At 32.0% G+C, this 23,408-nt stretch overlaps 1 protein-coding gene across 1 annotated transcript in view; it reads left to right on the top strand.

The window, feature by feature from the left end:
• The first annotated feature begins 1,694 nt into the window (after positions 1-1,694).
• Ir64a (Ionotropic receptor 64a) overlaps positions 1,695-23,408 on the top strand; it is a 29,316-nt gene continuing 7,602 nt past the window's right edge. Inside the window, exons 1-4 of the mRNA XM_072540255.1 lie at positions 1,695-2,009; positions 4,097-4,218; positions 9,767-9,937; positions 19,268-19,503. Of these exons, the coding sequence (XP_072396356.1) occupies positions 1,797-2,009; positions 4,097-4,218; positions 9,767-9,937; positions 19,268-19,503 (742 nt within the window). The 5' untranslated portion in view covers positions 1,695-1,796. The remainder of the gene's footprint in view (positions 2,010-4,096; positions 4,219-9,766; positions 9,938-19,267; positions 19,504-23,408) is intronic.

Raw genomic sequence — 23,408 nt, 5'->3', positions numbered from 1 at the left:
AAAATGGTTACATGAAAAACTTCTCCCAGGTTTAAGTGAGCCCAGCGTAATTATGTTAGACAATGCACCTTACCATTCTGAAGTATTAAACAAAAGTCCAACGAATTCTTGGACTGTTAATAAAATTAAAGAATGGTTGACAAAGGAACATATACCATTTACACAACATATTTTAAAATCAGAATTATTACGCTTGGCAAATATCCACGCAAAACCAAAAACCTTTGTTGTGGATCAGATTATTGAAAGTTACGGTCATCAAGTTTTACGTCTGCCACCGTATCATTGCCAGTTTAATCCCATCGAATATATATGGGAATAGCAAAACAATATTATGACAACCATATTGGGCCTAACGGTTATAGCGACGACGCAGTTCGGGAAACTTGGCGAAAGGTACTTTCAATTGTAACTCCAGAAGTGTGGTGCAACTGTATATTCAAGTGCGAGAAACTAATACAAGATTGGTGGACTCGTGAAAATAAAATAAACGAAATAAGTCCAATCATAATAACAATTAATGGTGATGACAGTGATGATGATGACGATTATGATATTTTTGATGATAATGACTGATTTTCATTTTTGTTGGCAAGTTAAATTTTTTTATTTTTCATTAGAAATTCTCTCCATGGAACAAATATACATAGACCATATTTTCTGTGTGAAGTGTAATACAAAATTATTATTAGGTTTATATTAGCCACATTAGACTCCATTAATGAAGTAATTCTCCTTATTATACTGTCAAAAAAGATTTTCCATTATTATTTAATTAAAAAAAGTTATGGATTATTTTTCATTTCATTTGACCAGTTGATATTTCCCCAAAGAGCAGGTAATTAAAACTGGGTACTTACAATAGAATTTTTAATCCGACACCCGCGTAAATATAGCGAACCGACTATAAAATTATTTTATACAAAACTGATGGTTTGCTTACCTCTCAATTGACTAAATTGTGAACACACAAAATTATAAATCTGAACGACAACTATTTGCAGCGACCATATTGACAAAACTAAGACGATAATGCAGATTTCTGTTTATGACCGTGCAGTAGAAATGTATTTAGAATGCCTTCAAGTAAAAATTACTTTAATAGATGGCGATATATATTAAAAATAATAGGTGCGTACTCTTATATATATGCGTGCTCTTATACACACTTACCCTAAGTAAGTGAAGTAGCAATATTAATTTAGGCAAAAATCTCAATTCAGGTTAAAAAAAGTGTCTCTTGTTTATAATGTAGTTTAATAAAAATCACATTTCTTGAATAGATGTTGAAATGTATTGTTTTTTCCAATAAAAATGCTTCTTAGCACTTTATTTTGAAAACGCTTTACGATATCTAAATTAGCCAATTAGTCATCAGTACTGGTGCAACCCCACAGCATGATGCCGTATGTCCATAATGGTTTTATCTGTTTATACAAAAGTATTTTATTGTAGATCGACAGTTTGATTGTCTTCTTAAGAGCCATTACATTTTTTTACACTTGATTTTGAGCTCTTCTTTTTTCTTTTTAATATAGACTATCCGACGCCTGAGAGAGCAAAAGCTTATGAGAAAAGAAGACATATACTCTTCAGTGTAGTTTATTATCTTATCTATTTTAAATTAATATCTAATAAATAAAATACCTTAAGATGACTAAAAATTTTGATGCTAACTCTATTTTTAGGATACTGATAAAAAATACTTTTACGAAACTTATCACTGGCTAGTAACAAGTACTTCTGAAAATGTTACTGATGATCTAAGTCTACTAAAGTTAAATATCAATTCTGATATGCATTTGGTAACTTTGGACAGCTTTAATGAAACCGACGAAGCCTATACAATATACGACGTCTACAACCCTGCATCGGAACATGGAGGAGAATTGAAGATGTTTAATATTGGATTTTATAAAGAAACTGTAGGTTATGTGATGACTAACTTCGAAAATAAATACTGGAGACGAAGAGATATGACGGGTACACATTTTAAGTCTGCTATAGTGGTAAGATATATGAAATCATGGATACTCAGTTTTTAATATAAAATGAATACATTATCATACAATAACTCACTGAATATTTTCTCTATGATAGAATGTGTTGCAATTACTTCCTTGTTTAACTACTATTTTATCAGGACAATAGCTAGATATAGAATTTTTCATATAAAAAAGATTGCACGTCATTCGTGAGCTTGTTTTTTGCGGACCGCCATTAAATTCAAAATATAGTAATAAAATTATAGTGTAAACTTACAATCAAATCTAAATATATAAATTTCTTTACATTTTCAAGATGCACAGTATACTAATACTATATAGAAATACTCGTAATCTAAACAATATGTTTCGACTAAACGGTTTTCAAAAATTTCAGGAAGTACCTACCTCAAAATAATATTTTAGCGAACTACAATTTGCATATTTATGACGTATCTAATAACCAGTCTATAATAAAACTAAAATATTTTTTCCAAACTCTCAGGTAATAGAACCATAATAAAATGAATTTCTTTTGTATTTCAAATTTTGAATTTCTTTTGTATTTCATAATAACCTTATTTTAATTTGCATATTTCTGACATAGTAACCATTCTGTGGAATTTTATATTAATTCTATTGTATTTAAAAAAACTAAAGATTACTGGGGTTGATGCTGGATATTTTTATCGATTTAGTGTATCGATGTTATCGAATATTCAAATATCGATGTCAAAACATCGACCATCGAGCCAAGAAGTACGATGTTTATAAATCATCGATGAATATCGCTCATCCCTAGTCTCAGTTTTGCTTGTGGCATCGCAGTCTTCGATCAGTCTTCATTCTAAGTGTATTTACGTTTTTATTCTTTTTATCGTATTTCTAGTTAATACTTTTAAGTGTTGTTTTCTATATAGTTCAAGCGTTTATATTTTACATTCATATCAATATGAATAAGAAGAAAATAAAAATTGAATCAGAAAACCTGAACGGACAGATTTATATTGTTTCACTTTGCCAAACCGAGCTGGAGAAGTACCTGTTTGTTTGATTTGCCATCAGATTGTGACAATAATTAAAAGTTCGAATGTCAAACAGCATTACGAAACAAAACATAAAATATTTGACGAAAAATACAGAATTGGAACTTTCAGTTCGTAAAAGTAAACTTGAGAGTTTACTTTCAAATTACGCTACATCTACGAAAATTATTAAGCGATCAATGACCGATCAAGAAAAATGTTCTGAGGCTTCTTTATGGATTTCCTGAATGCTTGCCAAACATATGAAGCCATTTAGTGACCCGGCTATGGTTAAAGGGTGTTTTCTGGAAGCAGGAAATTTATTATTTGAAAATAAAAAGCATGTTGTCGATACTATTCAGCATATTCCAATATCTACTACTTCAAGCACAAGGAATACACAGGTATTGGCAGATGAAACATACAAAACGTTATTAGGGAAATTTCAATTCTAAGGTGGATGTTCTGGAAATTTTAAATACAAGTGACGTCACTTTGTATAAATCGTGACGTGAAACGTTTTTACTTTGAAACTTTGGCATTTCCGTGCAACTTTGGCATCTGATGCTTTCCATATATATTCTGTGTCCCCAAATTTCGCCACTTGGATTTTGTAATGTATAAACGCAAGTTGTTTCATTAAGCTATTTTCTTTTTAAAGTAGTAAATAGTTAAGGAATAAAAGAAGTTTTCCTTTTGTCTCTCTAATCATCTATCAAATGTATTTAGCCATTCCGTCATGATATCCCTTGCCATTAACGAGTTCTTACTGTTACACCATTCGGTAGGTAATTTTTATCGAAACTGAAAAAAAAAAATTTTAATATTGGTTTATAATAAGAGGTACCAGATACTCGAGACTGTAGAAATATTCTTCAATAGATTGGACTAACATATTAGCAGGTAAATTGCATTACATGCCGCAGATCATCGAGAAATATATTAGCAAATAGCCATAGAGGCTATCAACCTCTAAATCTGCGCACATTACTGAAAGAAAAAAAAGAGAACTGTTTTGTATTGAGTGTACATAGTAAATTAATTATCCTGTGCTTTGTTACATATCATATAACATTCGGGTTTTAGGTTCCAGTGCTCAACCAATCCTTGCAAGACTATCTTGCAAGTGACGAGAATAGGCAGATAGATTCACAACATAGATTTCAAGCAGTAACTGTTCAACACTGTAAACAAATGTACAATTTTAGGTTAGTACTAAAATATATGTTTATTTATAAGATGTGTGAATTTTAACAACAAAGTTGACAAAGTGTATTGGGGATTCAATATCAGATATATAAAGTTAAAGGGAAGCTAAGCTATCCGCCAAGAGTTGGATACATTTTGGAGGAGAATATATATCGAAGTTATACAATTAGTTGTTCTAACAATGCATGAACATTAAGTCATTTGAAACAAAATCAATATTTTCATTTCTCTACATTCTTGTTCTTAATTGTATATTTTTGGTTTACTTTTGTTATGCCATTAGACTATGGCTGTTATATCTTTAGTATGATTACTTACGTGATTATAGTTTTAGTAGAGAATATTCTTAAGCTGTGCTTACTACTCAGGTACTCAGTTTTAGAAAATAATATTTATGGGCTTATTGCATTTAACTATTTTTTTTTCACGTAAATATTTGGCTTTAACGTAAATTTTACTTTTAATTTTTCTCTTTCAATGTTGTTTTCCCCAAAACGCTGTAATTTCATTAATTCTATTGACTTTTCCTTGTATGAATTAGAAAATGGGACGTGATTTCACTACCGATTATTTAATCACAGTCAGCGTGATCTAATCACAATTAGATCAGCGATAACTAACGTTCCTTAACAATTTAGTCCAGTCATCAGTGATTTGACCCCTAACAATCATACGAAAAAGCTGAATTTTGCCGAGAATATTAATTTTGGGACCCTAAAAAAGCTGAAAAAAAGTTTATCACTTTTACCCTCAAGCTTCCCCCTAAACCCCCCCCCCCCGTAGGGGGTAAAAACACAACAAAATCAATTTACCAAGAAACTGTAGGTACGCTGTAGAAAAAAATGTTTTAAATGAAAAATGTAGCTGAGATCAAAATGTTTATTAGCACTTTTTGCTTTTGTAATTTTAAAAAACGTACTAGTGTAATAAATAAAGTGCAGTTTTAAACGTTTTTGATCGTTTGTAATGTGAAAGTTTAAATTTAGCGTTTTTTAAGCATATTTCAAATGCCTCACCTTTGTTGCCAAAACTCAAAACTAAACTTTCATGATATAAGTTTTGAATATTAACTTATAGTTATAGAAACTCCATAGTGGCCGGGCAATGAAAGAGGTATATATATATATATATATATATATATATATATATATATATATATATATATATATATATATATATAATTTCGGTTTACAACGTTCTTCGACGTCTTCCGATTTCCAATCTCCATCTCATTCTATCGTTCCATAGATCGTCTTCCAGTTCTCTTTCTCTGATTTCTTTATCAACTCCTTCTCTCCAACTTCTTCTAGGCCTTCCTGGTCTTCGCCTACCTCTTGGTTGCCATTCAAGAATTTGTCTTGGTATTCTATTCTCATGAATATTTCATATTCTATGAAAGAGGTACATTGTATTAATCTCATGAGAATCATAAAAATGGCAAAAATCAGGCCACGTTTATTTAATAAATATAAGTATATGGCAAAATACAAAAATTTCATACGAAAGCTGCACTACTTACCTTTAAAACACATATTGATTTTTGTCTATAGGACAATCGAATCAAAAGATATTAAATTTTTACCGTCGAGCTGATACAAATCAAATTTTAAGGAGCATTGATTTCGCGAACGTAACTGTCATTCAAAATCTCCGATCGCTTCAATCGTTGTTTCTAAGAGAACGCTTCATTCTACGCAAAAATGCTAATTTTGTTCAAAATTATCTTAGCTACATTTTTTATTTGAAACGTTTTTCTCTGTGGCGTACAAATTTTTGGTAAATCGATTTTTTTTTGTTCCCCTCCCCCCTCCCCCAACCAACGTGGCGAAGTTTTTAAGCTCGCCACGTGAAGCTCGCCAGCTCGAGGGTAAAAGTGGTAAACTTTTTTTCATCTCACAAAACGTGCAAACACATAATATGGTATTGACGGTGAACGCGAGGATCACCGTGACTAACAAGGTTAATTTTGGCAATTGTATTTTGTTATTATTAATGTTTTACTTTTAAAAATAATAAGTTTAAAATAATATATTCTTAAAGGTATTGAATATCTGTACCATAGAGGTAAAGGGTAGTAACTCCATTTCTTTTTAATTTGGAGTTAATACTTTTGCTAAGCTTGCCGTATTCAAATTTTATTTGTTGCAAAAGATGGTATAAGAATTATTATTGGTGGCCCATATATTCTTATAAGAAAAGTAGTGTATCCTTTGGAGAAAGAGGTTAAGCGTAGTAACTCCATCAGCTGTCGGATTTGTTTATCGTGGGCGTTATTTCGGGCCCATTTTTTTTTTAACACTCTAAATATTTACGAAATAGTTGTACGGAATGTTATTAAAAACGATAATATGGAAAGCAGTTTTAAATCGAGTACGAGAACACATTCAGTCGTTCCCGTGCCACGACAGCCATTATTCTCAATCAAAAACTGCAAAAATCTCGGACCAGAATTAAGCCGTGAAAAAATGTACAAATTATATACCTTAAAGTATAAGGAAGACAATATTCCAAAGATTGAAACTGTTAAATTATGGCTGTATAAAAAATTTTCAATACCATTTTTAATTTAGCATGGGTTTAGGTGGAACGTGTGATACTTGCGATCGCTTTATTCTATACATAAATACTGTTTTGAAGAAGAAACAATACCAATACGGCAAAATTATGACCAACATTTTCAAGATTCGGAAAATCAATAAAAAATGAAAGCAAACGATAAATAGGAAAACAGACAATCAGCTGGTAAAACTAAAGTTATAATGTGTGATTTACAAAAATGCTTACCTACGCCTTGTTTATCCAATTACCTTATCTGGGATGAATCCGAAGCTGGAAGGGGTGGCCCAGAAATTGCCTAGGCATTGACTAAATGGGCTATGACAGTTCTATCACAAACTAATGTGGAAGAATTGGTTATTTGGTCAGATAATTGCCCAAGTCAAAAGCGCAACGTTATGGTAATGATGAGATACTTTTGGCGTTTGAACATCTGTCCTCTTTTAAAAGTAGTTGACTATAAATATTTACTGAGAGCAGACCTTACTTAGAAGCAGACCAAGTGCACGCTCTAATTGAAAGATCTATAAAAAAACAGCTAACAATCCAGATCGTAACGCCTTGGAATTGGCAGCAATTAATCAGTTCGGTAGGTGATCATGTGAATAAAATGGACACATACGACTTTAAAAATTTTGTACTTTACGCTCAGTAAATCCCCATTTATCAGTAAAAAGAAAAATACTGACAATTATAATTTTTTGATTTCAAACGTAGTCCAATTCTATGTAAAAAAAGATACACCGACTATCATTTTTTAATAAAAGTCTTTTAAAGAAATTATACTCAAAGAATTGTACGTGGCTAGAAGAACAGCAACTGCGACCAATCGTCCGGAATAGCTACCACTACGTTATGAAAGATCTCACTATATGGTATGGAGGCCTAGACGCTGACAGAGACGCTCACGAGAAAACTAGAAGCATTCGAAATGTGGGTGTACCGATGCATTCTTCGTATATCCTATACCGAACATGTCACCAACATACAGGTACTTTAAAGAATCGGAAAGGAGAAAGAAATCTTGAGCACAATCAAACAAAGAAAGCTTGAATATCTAGGCCACATATTGAGACACGATAGGTACCGTCTACTGCAATTGATTGTCCAGGGGAAAGTAGACAGTAAGCGAGGGCCAGGCAGGAGAAGAGACTCGAGGCTCCAAAATCTGCGGAAGTGATTCGGGCTCACATCGGTCGAACTATTCAGAAGCTCCGCAAACAAGATCAGAATTGCCATGTTGATAGTCAATGTTCGCAACGGACAGGGCACTTGAAGAAGACGTTATGAAAAACCGAAAGGTATAACACAAAAGAAAAAGGATCATTTGCTAATACTTTTACAGTAGATCCCAGTCAGTTTCATGAGTTTTATAGATATTTTTTGTGTGTTTATTTGCGCTTACGTAGGCACTTATTATTTTCTTTACTTTTTTATCTTGCTGAGGCAAAAGACCTTAAGTCACAATTTTATCCAATATATAAACAAATTTTTTATCACACTAGTACAATATTGTTTAACTAATATACAATGTTCATCATTATCATCATCATCCAGCCCCATTTTCACATCCATTGTTGGATATAGGCCTCCTCCAAACGTCTCCAGTTCTCTCTATCTCTAGCTGCTGTAATCCAGTTTGTTTCTATTCTCCTTAGGTTTCTCCTTAGGTCGTCGGTCCATCGGGTGGGTGGTCTGTCTCATATTCGCTCGTCGGCTCTTGGTCTCCACTCCAATAATCTCTTCGTCCATCTTCCGTCTTCCATTCTAGCAACATGTCCAGTCCACCTCCACTTTTGTTTATTGATTCGCAGTATAATATCGTCTACGCCAGTTCATCGGCGCATCTCCTCATTTCTCACGCGATCTTTCAAGGTCAAGCCTAGCATTGATCTCTCCATTCGCCTTTGTGTTACCCTCAGGTTTTCGGCAGTAGCTTTCGTTAAAATTAGGGTCTCTGCTCCGTAGGTCAAGACTGGTAAGATGCATTGGTTAAATGCCTTCCTTTTCAGGTGAATTGGGGTATTTGTTTTAAAAATGTCTCTCATCCTTCCATATTCCGCCCATCCCAACGTGATTCGTCTATTTAGTTCGCAGGTTTGGTTGTCTCTGGTTATTCTAATTTCATGACCCAAGTATGTGTATTTATCGATTAATTCTACCTTGTTGTTATTGATCTGTATCTCTTCGCTGGGAACCATATTGGTCATCATTTTGGTTTTCTCGAAATTTATCTTCAGCCCAGTTTCTTGTAGTATGTCATTCAGTTCTTGGAGCATGTCTTTGATTTCTCCCAGATTATCTGACAGAAGCACCATATCGTCCGCAAAACGTAGATGGTTTAATCTTTCTCCATCGATGGATATTTCTTTCTGTTGCCATGTTAGTCTCATATACAATGTTACAATTTATTATAAAAATACATAATTGCATGTCTTCATATTTAGAATGATTGCAATAATTTTCTGGAATTCTCCTCATTTACTCATTATCTCAAAATTTCAGTAGATGGACATACTACCATTTACCTCTACGGTACAGATATATTTTGTCTTTTGTAAAAACATTGTTCAAAGTTTATAAAGAAAAATAAGTGAAATTCTAGAGTTAATTTTTAGTTTTTTTTTAACGAGACATCGTAAAGAAACTTTTATAGTAATTTAAACAGATTAATTTTTTTTAGTATTTTAAGTCCATTATTATAAGACATCTAGTTGCGTTAGCTAAACACATGTTGTTATAGCACTAATTATTACTACTAAGTAATCGTGATTGTGTTGTTTAGTTTACGATTACCTGATACTGTAAATAAAAAATCGGTGTTCATGTTCACTGTTGATTCCGATACACTGTTCATTCAAAAATCATGGGCACTGATCATAGCGTAAAAATCACGCAAATTCACCATCACTATTATGTAGGTATGTCGATATCCTTTCATGACTTACCCAGGTACTGCTAATTGGTATGTATGTTGGATTTTATTTTTAGTTTAGAAATGCAAAGAACAGATTCGTGGGGTTATATTCAAGATAATGGTAGATTTGATGGTTTAGTAAGTTTGTTAGAACGGAGATTAATAGATTTTGGAAGTTCTCCATTATTATTCAAGTTAGACAGAATGCCCTTCGTGGATTATGGATATGGAAATTGGATCTTAAAGTAAGTACATTGCAGCTGTATGTATTTTTAACCTTTTGATTTTATCAATTTTGATTTTTTAAGTGGACTTGAATGTATATGACAAATGACATTTATTTTTATATACACACAAACTTATATGGAATCACCATGTATTTCAAACCAATATTTAGTTCTTTTGAAAAAACTTTGTTATTGTTGCGAAGAATTAAGATTTTTATTGAAAATAAACAAACTAATAAAACAATCAAATAGCACAGTCCGCTATGGTATAGATTATTTGTTTTAGTTGTAAATTGAACGAAAATAACTAAACTAACTTTTGCTTTCAAAAACGAAACTAGGCTTTATGAGGATTTAACGGATGTACAAAGGAGAAAGACTATTGGTCTTGTGAACCAAGAAATGTCGCAGAGGGACGTAGCTGCTGTGGTAGGCGTAACACAGGTCGTTGTGTTAAAAACTATGTTAGGTATCATAGTTTTTAAGGAACGCTTAAAAATAGACAACGATAAAGTCGGCAAAAAGTAACAACGACTTGCCACGATCATTTTATTGTCCAAGTTGCTAGAAAAAACACTTTCTCACAAGCAACTCCAAAAGCAGCTTTTGGAATTTGGAAGGTGCAGGTGTAAGTGTTTCAGTTGAAACGATATGAAGAAGACCTCGTGCCCAAAGACCATATAGCAGTAGACAGTTGCGGTTTTCCAGGCAGCACAAAATTGATCGTCTAAATTGGTGTCTTCAATACCAAAACTGGAACATTGGAAATTGACAAAATGTGCTATTTTCGAACAAAACCAGGATTTATGTAAAATCATATAGCCGATGAATTCGTGTACTTAAAGGGCGAGGAAGACAAGCAAGAACGGAAACAGTCAGATCTGTTCATAGATGATAAAACTTCTTTAATTTTCATTCAACCGATTTCAATAGCTCGCAGGTATGTTGATTTGGTTCTAGAACCTGTAGTCAGACTCTAAAAAAGGGCAGTGAAAACAAATTTAATTTTCATACATGATAATGCACCTCCACATATCAGCAGAGTCACTACACATTTCCTTGAAGCAGAAGAATCACTATTCTGTAGTGGCCAGTTTGCTCACCAGACCTAGAAAATTTGTTTAGGAGCATTCCCACGCAAATTGAAGCTTGCATAAGGCCTAGGATTAGTAACACCGAGTATTAAAAAAAAATAAATAAAAATAATTTAAACACTATTCCTTGCATATGGGAATTTTGTATAATATTGACTAAAATAAATAATTTCAATTTTATTATTTAAGAATTTATGGGTTTCTTTAATTTTTATGTATTGGTGATTATATTGCTTTAAAATAAATATTCTTTGACTTCGTTGGTTGGTTTTTTTAAATTCGATTAAAATAATAAGAAATATAAGATGATTCTATATAAGTTTGGTTGTGATGTATAGGGTATAATAATTATTATTTGTTTTTATTTTTAATATTTAAAACTTTGGCGGGAGCGCAGGCACCAATTACCAGGACTAAATAAATATTCCTATTTTGTTCTGTTCCTGTTATATTTCTGTTATGTTGCGAAAGGTTCCGCGGTTAGTACAATTAAACCTAGAGCTAAAATTAATACTATAACAGGAATTAATATTAAACTCATCAGTCTTCCCGGTTGATGACTGAAATTTGCCTCTTTAAAAAAAAAACGCTAAAGTCTTCTTCTTCGCGTGCCATATCAGAATTATCCGAAGTTGGCGATCACCATTGCGAAGGTTTCTCGATCTTCTGCAATATGGAATAATTGTCCTGCATTCGTTATCTGTGTCCATTCACGACTGTTTTTTACGCTAAAGTCCTCAAGGCAATTTCAAATTAGGTAAAATAGAGTTTCTTACTACTACTATCGGTTTACAGCGTACTCCGACGCCTTCCGACTCCTAACCGCCCTTCTTCTCTATTTAACCATAGGCCTGGAGGGGTTTCTCTTTCCTCTAGTTCTTTTTCAATTCCCTCTCTCCAGCTTCTTCTCGGCCTTCCTCTTTTTCTTCTTCCTTGTGGTGTCCACGTCATCTGTTTCGGAATCCTGTCAACTGGCATTCTCTGTACATGGCCGTGCCATATTAACTGTTTTGTTATGTCATTAACTATTGTATGCTTATACTTATTGTAACACTGCCATAAAGTGATTACACTTTTAAGTATGGTGTTATATATGAGTTGTTTGTTCGCTTTAGATATTGTTTGGTCCCACAGAATACCGTTCATCATGGATATGGCTTCTCTACCCTGTATGTTTCTGTCTCTTTTGTTTTTGTTTTGTTTCCGTTTCTGTTTCTATAGGTAAAATAGAGTTTCCGATCCAAAACTGTGTAACATATCTTAACACATCTTTGGATCGTAAGCTGTTATGGATGGATCAAATTCATTATATTATAAAAAAAATCTTAAAACTCCATGAATATCCATAGAGCATTTGTAAAACAAGTTGGGGAGCTGACCCAAATATCTCATTGCTATTCTACCGTTTAAAGATTCGACAAATTTTTGATTATAGTTGTCATTTATATGGGTCTGTATCAATAGGATATCTTAACAAAATTGAAACTCCAAAGAATAAATGTTTGTGGCTCTGTCTAAATTGAAGCTAAGGAACCACCACTTAAACTACGCAGACAGTTTTGTACAGAAAAAGTTGTGGATATAGCTATTTAAAAAAACTGCTATTTAAAAAAATATTCCTAACTTAAATATAGTATATTTAAGCAACACATATTGGTGTAATAAAAAACTCCCTATGTTGAAAGCTACAAGACATTGACAAGATATGAAGACCAATACCAAAATTAAGTACCATCAACTTACACTCAATCTTCTGATACTCTCTTTTCCAAGGTAATAAAAATATATTACATGGATTCAAACCTACGAGGCAGTATTATCAAAAAAATAATTAAAGATAAGTGGCCTATATGTCAATTTATTTTTAATGACGGCTCTAAAATTCTAAATAAAATGGAATGTTCAATATATCACTGGAATTCTGATTATAGAGTCATGCTGATTACCTAATGAAGCTTCAATATATACTGCCGAACTATCAGCTTTATTACTTGCGTTAAAATATCATATATAGCCTCTACTGGTATGAGCAATTATATCATTTTTACCGATTGTAGCATTGTGGGCAGATCCATATATTATAGCGGATATTCTGATAGAACAAACCGATTTGGTGTGGTCATAATGGTAAGCAAGGAAATAGATAAATCCGTACTTGGTTTTGCCCCGCTTTCGAATCGCATTATAATGCTACAAATTAACACCAATATGAGGAAAATGAATATTATTCAAGTATATGCACCAACAGCTGACAAGAAGGAGCAAGAAATAGAAGACTTCTACGAGCAATTGGAAACAATAATGAAAACAACAAAAAAACGTGAAGTTCTGATACTAATGGGTGACTTCAATTCCAAAGTGGGCAAAGGGAGTGTGGATAGTTGTGTTGGAGTGTATGGATTGGGAGAGCGAAATGAGCGTGGTGAAAGACTCATTCAGATGTGCCAAATAGAAAAACTGGTAGTTATGAATACAATGTTTAAATTACCAAATCGCCGGCTCTACATGGAAAGCTTCTGGACAACACAAAGATAGAATTATAAGAAATCAGATAGATTACATCTTGATAAGAAACAGGTACAAGAACTATTTTACAGTAGTGAAGACTTACTCTGGAGCAGATGTAAACTCGGACCACAACCCAGTAGTAGCAAATATGAATGTTAGTTTGAGAAAACCATTAATGAAAAGATCTAGACCACAAATATACATTGGTAAACTAAGAGAACCAAATACATACCAAGAAACTCGAAATAAAATAAATCAGAGTATCCAAGAAATAAAACAACAAAATAAGAACACTACAGATATTAAAACAAAATGGAAGAATATAAAGAACACAATAGAGACTGTGGGACGGAAAACATTAACATTTACAAAAGCTGTCAAACAAAAATGGGTGACACAAGAAATTTTCGAAAAAATGGATGAAAGAAGAATACATAAAGACAAAAATAAATTAAATATCTAGAAATTAATAAACTAATAAAACAAGCTAAGAAAACATGGATGTCCATTAAATGTTAAGACATTGAGGAATATGAGGCAAGTTATGACACTTTCAACACCCATAAGAAGGTTAAAGAAATGATTTTAGGAAATCGTAACAAACCAATCGGTATATTAATAAATGCAGATGGTACCACTATAACTGAAACGCAAGACAAATTACGTAGATGGAAAGAATACATTGATCACCTATTTTATGACCAAAAATTGGAACAATTAGAAGTTGACGGAGAAATTAAAGGACCAGAAATAATGAAATAGGAAGTTATTTAAGCCATAAAACACACAAAAGGTAGAAAAGCTCCTGGACCCGATAATATACCAATTAAACTATTGAAGATAATTAATGAAGATAATATTGATGTCTTGGTAGACCTTTTTAACTCCTTATACACGACGGGACACCTACCCAAAGAATGGCTTTTCTCAACTTTTGTAACGATTCCAAAAATCACAATTGCTATAGATTGCCATGACTATCGGACAATTGCATTAATGAGCCACATATTGAAAACCTTCCTTAAAATCATACACAACAAAATCCACATGAAATTAGAACAAGAAATAATTGATTCACAGATGGGTTTTAGAAAGGATCTAGGACCTAGAGAAGCATTATTCGAAGTCAATGTTCTGACACAACGATGTCTGGATATGAATCAGGACATATATGCTTGCTTCATAAATTTTAAAAAGCTTTTGACAGAGTTCAACATGAAAAACTTTTAATTATTCTTAAGACCAAAAACATAGATAGTAGAGATCTACAAATTATATCGAATCTGTATAAAAATCAGAAAGCAAGAAAGTGATACAGTCTACAGTGAAGTGATATTTCAAGAAGCTTTATTGGATATTGTGGAAGGTATCTTGATTAACGGAAATAGCATTAATAATATTAGGTATGCGGACGATACGGTCATATTTGCAAGTGATATGGAAGATCTACAGTACATAATACAACATGTATACAATGCATATGAAAGGTACGGACTGCAAATGAATCTCAAGAAAACGAAATCAATGATATTCTCAAAAAAAACACAACATGTATATAACCTGATCATCAATAATACAACGATCGAAAGAGTAACAACATATAAATATTTAGGAACGTGGCTAACCGAAGATGGAGATCAAACAAAAGAAATCAGATCTAGAATAGAAAAAGCAAGAAACACGTTCATAAAATTGAAGAACTTACTTTGCAACCGTAACCTTAACCCAGATAATCCTGACATAAGATATAGTATTAAAACTGCAATTTTTTGTTATTAATATGTTTTATTTGGAACACTTGAATACATTACTGTAATAATATTGCAAAAAATCACAATGTACACAAAAAAAAATTAGCGTCCTACATCTAGGACGTCAGGATCAAGCACTACCATTTGTGTGGTAACTCACAAAGCAGCGTACATGGATACCAACATCACATTTTTGACATCTTGTAGTTGTTTTTTTATGGCAGTAGCAACATCTAGTTTGTTTTTCTTGATCAATCACATAATGATGCATTCCATCAAAACGAGAATCGGCATTTTCTCTTCGACTTGGCCGTCCACAAGAAGATGAAGTCGCTTTTGTATAAAGCTGAAGAAGTGAAGTTGCAATGCGTCGTCGAAAAGCTAATTGATCCAAAGTGCCCTGATTGCTTCGATGTAGTTGCCAAGCATTCTGTATAGCTAAATCGATACAGTGAGTAAACAAACAGAAGTACCACTTTTTTCCTCTAATACCAGTTCTATATAAACTTACGTTTTGATCGCATCGATCTACGCCGCCCATATTTCGATTATATAATTTTACCATAAATGGTTGAGGAACAAGTATCGTTTTTTTTTCTTGTCGCGAATATCGCTTTACTTGAAGAATAGGATTCGTACCAACTGCGTTCGAGCAGAGCGATACAACACTATTATCGTGCCAGCTGACAATTGTCAATTTCTTATTACCGTCAAACTTAGCATCGTACGAACCTCTTTTGTCTTTTTGTAACTCCTTTGCCGATTTCAGCGGATTTTTTGGTATTCTGTTACTTCTTATGGTTCCTGTTCCTCTGATATTTTTTTCTGTCGGCATTTCAAATAAAGGCATTGTACTAAAAAAATTATCAAAAAATAAATGAAATTTTTTTAGCTCCCACTTTGATCTAAGAATGTCAACATAACTGAGTACCACACCTACACCGACACCAAAATCCTTGTATTTAGGCGATACGTGTATTGATGCTCCCTGGTATGGCTCAAACCACGTTACGTACCCATTTTTGTTACATCCAACCCAAAGTTTATATCCCCATCTTATCGGTTTACCCTTTATAAACTGTTTACAGCCGTGACGCCCAAAATAAGGAACCATGGCTTCATCAACACTGTGGTTCTCTTCTAAAACTGCATGTTTTAAAAAATTTTGATTTATAAACCTAAAGAGAGGTCTAACTTTACTGAATTTATCAGAATGATCCAAATTATTATTATCGGCTATATGCAGAACGCTCATTATAAAATCAAACCTATCCCTAGCAAGTGCCCCAGAAACTAAGGAATTACAGACGTCTCTATCCTTTTCCCAATACATCTTCTTCCTTGGGTATTGAGCATAACCACTAAGAATAAGAATTCCTACGAATGCTTTGATTTCTTCGATACATATAGGCTTATTTTTCTTATTTTTCATACTTGCATATCTATTGGATTCGACAACCAGTAAATCAAAAATTTCTTCATCGAACAACTTCATGAACCAGTCTATGGGAGTATCTTCTGTATCAATATTGAGATCATTATCCTTTGACCAATCAAGTATTTCTGCTTCCTCTGAGGTGGTTGCTACTTCAGACCAGTGGTATTGCCGTGGAATTTTCAAAACTTTCTCAGATTTAACAGAATTTGATAATGGAATATCATCATCCGAGTCTGAGTCAACCGAACGAGGTACATGGATTTCAGCTACTGTTCTCAACATATTTGAATGCAAATTATCCGGAGACACGTTTTCTTCATCACCAGAATCCTCATCTGTTTCAGCGGCATCTTCCGGAGGTAAGAGAACTATATTAGCTTGAGAATGAGGAAATTCATCTTCTTCTAACATCTCCAAGGCCTCATGTAAAGAAAAACCCCTGAAACAATAAAAGCAGTATGTTCATAACACTATCAACAAATTCTTTTGGGCTAAATACTAAGTAAAATAAACAAAGAAATCCAATTATTACAATAATTACTCAAAATTATCATTTTCATGACATAATAGTACATAATCCTGACATCCTACATGTAGGACGGTCAAATTTATCACCACCTGGCAAACATTTTGGATAAAATTATTTTACGATTTGGAAAAATGAACACTTATATACAAATAACATCATAAAAAAGTATATTTTATCAAAAGTTTAATATTCATTTCTTACCTTGCAAATCTGATTCCATGCTCAGCCATATTTTACGTTTTTTACAACCGCACCACAAGTAGACGTTTCAAGCGATAGGAACAAACTAAACAACAATGGGACGATTTGTCCTTGAGTAACATTTTGTGATAGACGGCGTTATCAAATTTAAACAGGGCCGTGTTCAAAAATTATTGAAATTAGCGTCCTACATATAGATCGTCAGGGTTATTAGGGTTAATCTAGAGATCCGCACAAGAATACTACGTTGTTACGTTTTTTCTACTTTACTATACGTCATGGAAGCGTGGACAATAAAACAGTCTGAAATAAAAAAAATTAAACTCCTTTGAGATATGGTGCTACAGGAGAATCCACAGAATATCGTGGACTGAAAAAGTAACTAATATAGAGGTGTTACAAAGAATGAAGAAAGAATGAGAAGTCATAAAAACTGTTAAAATTAGAAAGATTCAATATCTGGGTCATATAATGATGGGCGAGAAGTACGTTATACTTGGGTTAATTATGCAAGGGAAGATACAAGGGAAGAGAAATCCAGGACGACGCAAAATATTATGGCTAAGAAATTTGAGAAAGTGGTTCGGTTGCAGCTCATTAGAATATTTCAGAAGCGCGGCCAATAAAATTAAAATAGCGATAATGATTTCCAACCTCCGATAGGAGAAGGAACCTGAAGAAGAAGGGCAGATCCAAATCGCAAAAAAACCTAAATCACATTGAGATATAAATCAAGAGTCTACATTATGATATTACTTCCTCGGGTACTTTAATTATTATTTATTTGGTAAGAGAACACTCTGGAGTATTAAGAAATAAAGAAGCCAACTCAACATAAACAACATACTTCTTCCAGTAAAAGACATAGATAATATTAATAAAAACAATTGCAAACAAAGTTGGCAACATTTGTATAACCAAAGTAAAATGGGAATAAATTTAAAAAATTGCCAACTACTTATTCCTAATAATAGTTTAAATATAAGTCAAACAGGTTATTTATAAAAACAGTTAACATAATAAGATGAAATCACGCTCTCATGTAAACAAAGAAATAGATAATAAAACCAAAAAAAATAGAATATAAAAATATCACATGAAAATAAAAAGAAACTAAAAATCATAAATAAAAAAATTTATAATATTTAGATTTATTATTACAATGTAATGTGCCAGTAACTTTGTAGTATGTAATAAAAGATAAACTAACTTACCTCAAATAATCTGGCTAATTGACTAACCCAAAGCCATTATAAAAAAGACTATTTCTTAATCTTTCGGAATTTTGCAAGATACTTATTTTGTTAAATCTGTTCCATACTATTCCTGATATACTCCGATAACACCAACTCTTCAACATCTTTAATCTATTTAGTTCGTTTTTTAGAGTCCAGATCTCCGAGAAAAATGGCAAGGACTAAAAGATAATATATTAGCATTGATGTTTTAACTGTTAGATTAGTATTTCTATTGCAGAAAAGCCTGAATCTTTATGAATGCTGACCATGTGGACTTAAGTGATCTCTATATTATCTTCTATTTTTGATTATTGGTCTAGCGTTTCGGTAATACAATTGCCTAAATATTTATTTATCCTTTCTATAAGTGCTTTGTCAACTTCAAGAGTTGCTTGCAAAAATGCGTTAAATTTTCTGCATTTTTATAAATGATTTCATGCTAAAATCTATGACTGGAGTACTTTTTAAAGTATATTAAAGTAATTATTTTTATTCAAATATTAATAGTCATTAAAAGTTATTTTTTATTTTACCATATTTTATTTGGTTTCAATATTCCTATACTACAATAATGTACATTTTGTTTTAGATCGTTTTTTATATATCAAAAACCGAAAGTGACAGCAAGTTCCTATGAAATTTTCTTAAGACCACTGGAAACCAATGTTTGGCTTTTAATCATCTTAACTGTATGTGTTATTCTTATATTAATGAAAATAGTTTTTTCGAGCGAAATGATTCTATTACCTGATAAAAAAGTAAGAGTTGAAGAAACAAATTTTAGTTTCTTGGTATTATTTGCTATGGGAGCGTTTTGTCAACAAGGTAACTCAGTTTAACTCTATGACTTTAATTTTAAATACATTAAGTTTAAGTAAAAATATTAAAACCAAATTGAAATTAAAAAAAAAATAAAGTATAATAAATCAAATGGAATTGCTAAATACACAGATTTTAATTTTTAAAAATAAACACAGAAAGCTTATTTATAATTTATTTTTTTATTTCTTTTTAATTTGTATTAGTTTATTCTTTAAATCCTTTTTACGATACGCAGATTTTTTTGTTCTTGTAAATAGCTTCGTTTTTTCATTAATTTTTCTTTTTTATTTAATTTTCAAATCTGTGATGGCGTTGTATAACCTTTTTCTCTATATTAAAATGTTGAAGTGAGCGTCACAGAATCAACGCTACAAGATGGCATCGTCACGGAAATAGCGTAACAAAAAGGGATCGTCACAGGTAGCGTCATAAAATAGAGGTTCTTCACATCAATTCAATACTTTTACAATTTAGGCAAAACTGCCTAAAAAATAACTAAAAAAATACAGACATTAAATTAAATGAGAAGTAAAAAATTAAAAGAACATTTGTCAATATAGTCCATTTCCATCATTTTGATAGCACATTATGTATGCAAATCCCTAAACTGTTGATACGGGTGACTCAATGAAAAATAGATATTTGTCAACAAGTCAACAAGTTTACAGAAGTATATAGGAAAACAATTTTAAATTGAGTATGACCACCAGTTATAAAGGTTGAAGCAGAATAGAATACAATAGTTTTGAGGGTTACTAATCCCTAAATAAAGTTGCCAGTATCGGAGTGATTTAGATTAACAGGTACTAATGAATTTGCAACAAATGTAAGATGTTTATTTTATTTGTTATATATAAAATAATTTGTGGCCGTAACAGGGGCCGATTTGTTAAAAAATAAATATTATTTTAATCAAATTCCATTTCAGATTCACTGCTTTCTTCAGAATCTAAGGAATCTTCAACTCCAATGTTAATTATTACCGGTTCCAGCATTGCATCAGTCATATTATCCAAATTCCACATTTTATTTTCTTCCTTGTGAGCATGACTAACAGCATTTTTTCAATTTTCTGGAGTTACTTTTCATAAGGAATGTTCTAATAATTGTTGTAAGTCTTCTAATTTAAAAATTTTGTTGTTGCGTCCGACTTCACCCTTTACTTGAGACCATATATTTTCTATCGGATTCAGATCACAGTGGTATGGGGGTAAACGTAAAATAATTACATCACGGTTTCATGCCATTTCATCAATTATATATTTTTTATAAGCTGCTTTATGTTGCCTTACAATAGGTAATAATTCCTTTTTTGTCGAATTCTCCTTGTACTCAATTGCTTGTTTATCCAACTATTCGATTATTTATCCTTTTTTCCATGCCGTTGTTGGCAATTTTTCTGCTAGTCTTGAATGGTAACTAGCATTATCCATGACTATGACAGAATTTTTTGGAATTAAATCCAACATTTGCTCAAAATATTCTTCAAAAACGTCAGCAGTCATTTCCTCGTGGTAATCTTTGGTTGATTTTGAGGCAAAACTTAATAATCCACCATTGACAAAACCGTATTCGTTTCCAATATGGGTTATTATGAGTCTGCGTCCTTTTCCAACGGGAATATTATTTATTCCAGTAGATACACCTTCGATGAATGCCTGACGAAAACTTTTCACATTTGTATCAACCCATAGATATGGTACAGTATGACCTTCATTTAGCCAAGTCTCGTCCAAATAAAAAATTGTTTTCCCTTTTTCTCGGTACTTTTTAATAGTTCTTAGATAATTTCGTCTCCAACATACAATGTAACCTTTTTTAATTAAAACGGATTTTCTTCTATTCTTTTGCCAACGAAATCCCATCTCTCTCAATAGTCCCCATAATTTCTTGTTGCTTATGATTGGTAACTCTTCGTTTTCTCTAGTTAATGTTTGGATTTTGTCCAATGTTGGATATTCTTTGTTAAATAAAAAATGAGTGGACGCTGCGTCTTATCATGTTTTTATGTATTTCTTCAATTTCCAAGGGTTTACTCCCTCCACTCTTCTTGGGAGACGAAACAGTTCCTCCTTTTCTTTCTTTTAGGAATCTATAAATTGTTGCTTCTCCAACCCCTGTCATATTTGAACACATGTTAACGATTTCACGAACATTACTTAAAGGGTGTTGATGTACAAGTGCATCGTGTACATTTAATATTATATTTTTCTCTCTTAGATTGAAGGCACCTTTAAAACTACACTTAACCGGGATAAAACCTGTTGTCGACGTCATTTTTAAATGCAAATAACAAAATATCGACACCAAAAACGTAGGTAGGTAAGACATGAACAATGTACATCTACAAACTAAATGGAAGATGCAAACAATTTCTAATTTATATTATTGGCATAAGCTGTAATGTGGTATAAAAACTACTTAAACTATCATTAGTGAAGCCTTATCAGTAATTCCAGGTAATCGTTCAAAGAAGGTATTCTTTTTGTGTCAGGCGATAACTTGTATAGAAAACAAATAATCACCTTTAAATTACTGTTTACATTAATTTATTTCGTGAAACATTGAATTCTCTCGTTAATCACCTGTGTATAATTAACAATAATCGTGTGGCATGTATACCGACGTTTTTTACGCACAAAAAAGGTATAGTGAGATTAGTGGACACTTATTTTACAGAAGATTTTTTAAAAGATAATGAATTGTTGACGGCATCTTAAAATACTAATTTTTTTTATTTATTTCAAAACAAGTATAGGGTGACGCATATGGTTTTTTGACCTGTTAAGGATTTGCATACATAATGTGCTATCAATATGATGGAAAAGGACTATAAAAGATTCGATTCGCAACGATTGCCAAAATTTAAAAATCATTAGTGTCATCTGATTAATAACAATATTAGATCATCAGTTTAAATTTTTATCGTCTAAAACACTCGTTTTCGAATAATTTCATGTAAATACAATTATTATTTTTAAACATTTTATTTAGTTTAGATAATAATTAAATTTACTATCGCATGATATTTATTTATATTTTATTACAATTTAATATTTAATTTGAAATTGACAGGTCTATCAGAATAAGCAACGTATGTTTTATTAACACGTCAAAAGGTGGCGTTAGAAGCAAACATAATAATTCATTGAATTATTTTAATATAATATAATTTGTTTAAAAATAATAATAAAAAAATAATAAAATTACTTTATTAAATTTTAAAAATATGGAAAACATAGTAGGTATAAGCTTCGCGCTAGTCTACTGTACTGCTTACTGTAACGTCTTTTTTTTTAACGTTTTCTTTATAATTTTCTTTGTTAAATATTCGTTTCCCTCTTATGTTCCTCTTGCCACACGTTATATTATACTAGTTTTAGTTTTCATTAAACTGTCTCTTTATTATGTTCATTTTTTGCGTTTTTATGATATGTTAAAAAATAAAATGTCAATTGTGAAAAATACATTGAACTAAATAAAGGAAATGCGAGAAGTATGTCTAAAAACAAAAGGTAAAAATAATTGGATCAATTAAAGAAAAAAAATCGGTTGCCTGTAAAGTCGGTTTTACGGGCGAAGATTTTACGTGACAACGTCTTTTTCTCGGTAGAATATTTATTGATATGAATATTATTAAATTGCACAATAGTTGTTTGCAGTTGAAACGCGCTGTTTCTTCTCAATCGACTGAATTACGATTGATTGCAGAGTGATTTAAACTAATAATTTACTTAACACTATCAACATTTGTCAATAGTATGACATAACCTATAAACTCAGTTTCTCAACTTTTGTGTCAATCTAACAATTAATCAATCAATCATAGTTTACGATAATGAAATATTAGTGTACAATTATTTACCTTTATTATTGTAGTTGTTGTAAATGACGAATCTAAGCACTCC

This window comes from Diabrotica undecimpunctata, chromosome 8 (genome assembly GCF_040954645.1).
Source record: "Diabrotica undecimpunctata isolate CICGRU chromosome 8, icDiaUnde3, whole genome shotgun sequence".
Classification (NCBI taxonomy): domain Eukaryota; kingdom Metazoa; phylum Arthropoda; class Insecta; order Coleoptera; family Chrysomelidae; genus Diabrotica; species Diabrotica undecimpunctata.
The sequence above is the reverse complement of the archived record's forward strand: the minus strand, read 5'-3'. Positions and strand labels throughout refer to the sequence as shown.